Below are 3,024 nucleotides of genomic sequence, written 5' to 3' on the forward strand. Positions count from 1 at the left end.
CCCCGCTCCCAGAAATAGGGTGGAAACAACCACAGCTCTGCGGATACGGGGGACAAGACCAGCATTTAAAGCCAGCCAGTGTTTGCCCTGCAGCAAGCGCCCCGGCTGAGCCAGGAAAGCACCTAACCTGAGCCCGGAGGAAGAGGAGGTATCACGAAGGCACGCGCTCACCGCTGACAGCTCTGCGCAGCCGTTGGGCTGAAGGAGAAGCTCCGGCTGTCAGGTCAAAAGCACCAAGCCTGCAATACAGGAAACGCTCCTATTTGCCTTAATTTGGTGCCACAAGCAGTCGTGCGAGGCCAGGGTGCCCGGGCTGGAGGGCTCAGGGCGATGGAGGTGGGGGACGGGGGACCGAGGTGTCGGGGTCCCCACGGGCTCCTCTCGACCTGCTCCCCTCCACCTGAAGCACAAGGGTTTGGCTGGGTTGGGTTGAATCTGGGCAGCTCCTGGGGTCACCAACAGCTCCCTGGGTGACAGCACGGTGACCCGGCATGGATGACTGAGCCCACCTTGCATTTTTCCAAGTGGTTTTTCTGGGGTTTATCAGGATGGAGGGGAGGAAGAGAGGGAAAGGCAGGAAAAAGGCCCAAAAGCAACAAACAGGAGGAAGAGGAGAAGCTCCCCGCATGGTTTCAGGCTGCATGAGCAGCCCCAACCCCCCTGGACCTCCTGAGCTGACCCAGGTCCATGTATCCCAAGGGAAGGTGGTGGGACAATGAAGCCAGAAGCCCCTCCGCTGGCTAGGAGGGGTTTGAGTTGCACGTGGGATTGGGGGGGGGGGGCAATATGGATGGTATTTTGGGTTGCAAAGCCCAGCAAGGAGGGAGGCGGCTGGGGGGAGCAGCACGATGCTGCCGAGCTCCTCCACGCTCCATGCTGGTCCCTCCATCCCCCACCGCAATGGCGCTGGGTCGCACCGAGCATCCACGGGTGGGTGTGGGGGGCTGCGGGCAGCCTGCAAAAATCAGGGATGGGTGGGGGGGGTGCAAAGGCGTCGGGGGCCGGGGGCCTGAAATCTTGAGAGCCAACAGAAAAATGAAGCAAAAGGGGAAGAGAAGAAAAGGGAAATGGAAAGAGTAAGAGGCTGGGGGCGACGGGGGGAGGAGAAGTGAAATCGGTGCCGGGAGCCCTGGGGGTGAAAGCAGAACTGCAGGGGCCACGGGACAGGCGCAGAAGAGCCGTGGGCAGGCCCCCATGGGGTGTCCCCTCCTGGGCACCGCGCCAGGGGCCGCGCGGGCATCGGGGCTGTGTTCAGCGAGTTTCCCCTGCAGCGTGGAGGACAAGGCTCGGAGTACTTTTTGTTTTGCATGGTGAAATCTTACCCTCCCCTCCCGGCCCAGGGCTGTGGTTAGGGCTGTGTTCAGCCCCTCCAGGGTTTAAATCACAGCCCCCAATTTTCCTGCTGCTCCACTGACCCTGGAGGACAGAGCCGGGAGAGTTGGGGGGCAGCTGGAAAGGGGGTGCTGGCGTCTCCCTGGGCAGGGAGGAAAGGTTGATGGGGGCACAGTCGCACCTCTGCTCCGGTGCAAAGGGGACACGGGGGCGCAGTGGATGCCTGGTGCCGGGGACTCCCCCACCAGCTGCAATTTTTGCCCTTCCCCGGGTTATTTTTGCTACCCCTTTGACTCATAAGCAGAGCCCCTGCCGCAACTGCTTCCTTCGTTACCTCCATAACAAGCGGGGGTGATGTTACGAACGTGCCCGCAGGCTGTCAGCGCCCCATCTGCTCCTCTCCGGGGTGCCAGACCCCTGGCTCTGGCCAGCCCAGGTGCAGCAGCGGTGGGATTCTGAGCTTTGCCAAGTTCCCAGCGTGGCCCAAACACCCCTCTTCCCATCACCTGAAGGTGCCTGTTTTGGAGCCAGAGCTGGGGCAGGGGCCGGTTATAGCTCCCAGCAGCTCGGCGGGAGCTGGGGCCAGGTCCACTCCTGGAGGTCCCCTCCCTGTCGGTGGTGGCCCCGACGCAGCGGCTGTGGTCTTCTCCCCGCAGGGCAGCAAGGAGCGCTTCCACTGGCAGAGCCACAATGTCAAGCAGAGCGGCGTGGACGACATGGTCCTGCTCTCCAAGATCTCCGAGGAGGCCATCGTGGAGAACCTCAAGAAGCGTTTTATGGATGATTACATCTTTGTATCCTTCCTGGGGCAGCAGGACCAGGGCTGGGGAGAAGCAGGGCTGTGTTCCACGGCTTTGCCAGGGCACGAGCCAAACTGGGGCTGCCCCAACGCTTGCAGAGTGTCCCGTCCCCACACTGGGGTACAAGATTGGGTTTGGCTGTGGGAGTGCTGCCATTCCCAAGCTGAGTTGCACTCGGCAGAGACACAACAACCATGACCCCCATCCTGCCATGGCCTGGGGCCCAATTTGGTCCTTCCTTTGCAGCCACAAAGCCCTAAGCAAAGAGCATGGAGCAAAGCCCCTCATCCGCTGTCTCCCACTGCTCCTCACACTGAAGACCCGCCTGCCAGTGCCAAGGGGGCTGGACCCCAGTGGCAGGGGGGGTCCCCTGTTGCTGTCCCCCACCCCCCTGATGCCCGCAGCCGCCCTGCACCCACAGCAAATCCAAGCAAACCCTGGATGGAGCAGAAGCATCCCTGCAGACACGGCGAGGAGGTACCACTCCTCACTCTCCAACGGTGTCAAGCCACGGGGGACACCACGAAGGCAGCGCAGGGTGCAAAGCTCTAACCCTGCCCAGCATTGTCCCCACTGCCCCAGCCCCCAGCCCAGAGGCTCTTGCTGGCTCCCATCAGAGCTGACACCGCTGAGCACCACGCGCGAGGCTCGGCGGCTCTCGGGCTCCACGCTGCGGATGGGGAGGTGTCCCCATGCCCACGCTTTGAGGCGCCGAACCCTCGCCTTGCTCCCTGCCACCACCACCTGCTTGGGGACGGGGCCACCTCACCACCCTGGCACCGTCACGCACACCGCCTGCACCCCAGCTCCGGTGCGCGGCCGGCTCCGGTGGGGAAGAGGACAGGGAGCCGGGCACGGAGGGGTCCCGGGTGGCAGCCGGGCCGAGCACGGG

General features: G+C 63.4%; 1 protein-coding gene across 1 annotated transcript in view; it reads left to right on the plus strand.

The window, feature by feature from the left end:
* Positions 1-3,024, plus strand: part of LOC104132038 (unconventional myosin-If) — a 23,006-nt gene that overhangs the window by 2,025 nt on the left and 17,957 nt on the right. The window contains 1 exon segment of the mRNA XM_035900736.1: positions 1,989-2,126. Coding sequence (XP_035756629.1) covers positions 1,989-2,126 — 138 coding nt within the window.

The sequence above is a fragment of the Egretta garzetta genome, unplaced genomic scaffold, assembly GCF_000687185.1.
Source record: "Egretta garzetta isolate BGI_Z169 unplaced genomic scaffold, ASM68718v1 scaffold348, whole genome shotgun sequence".
In the NCBI taxonomy this organism is placed as follows: Eukaryota; Metazoa; Chordata; class Aves; order Pelecaniformes; family Ardeidae; genus Egretta; species Egretta garzetta.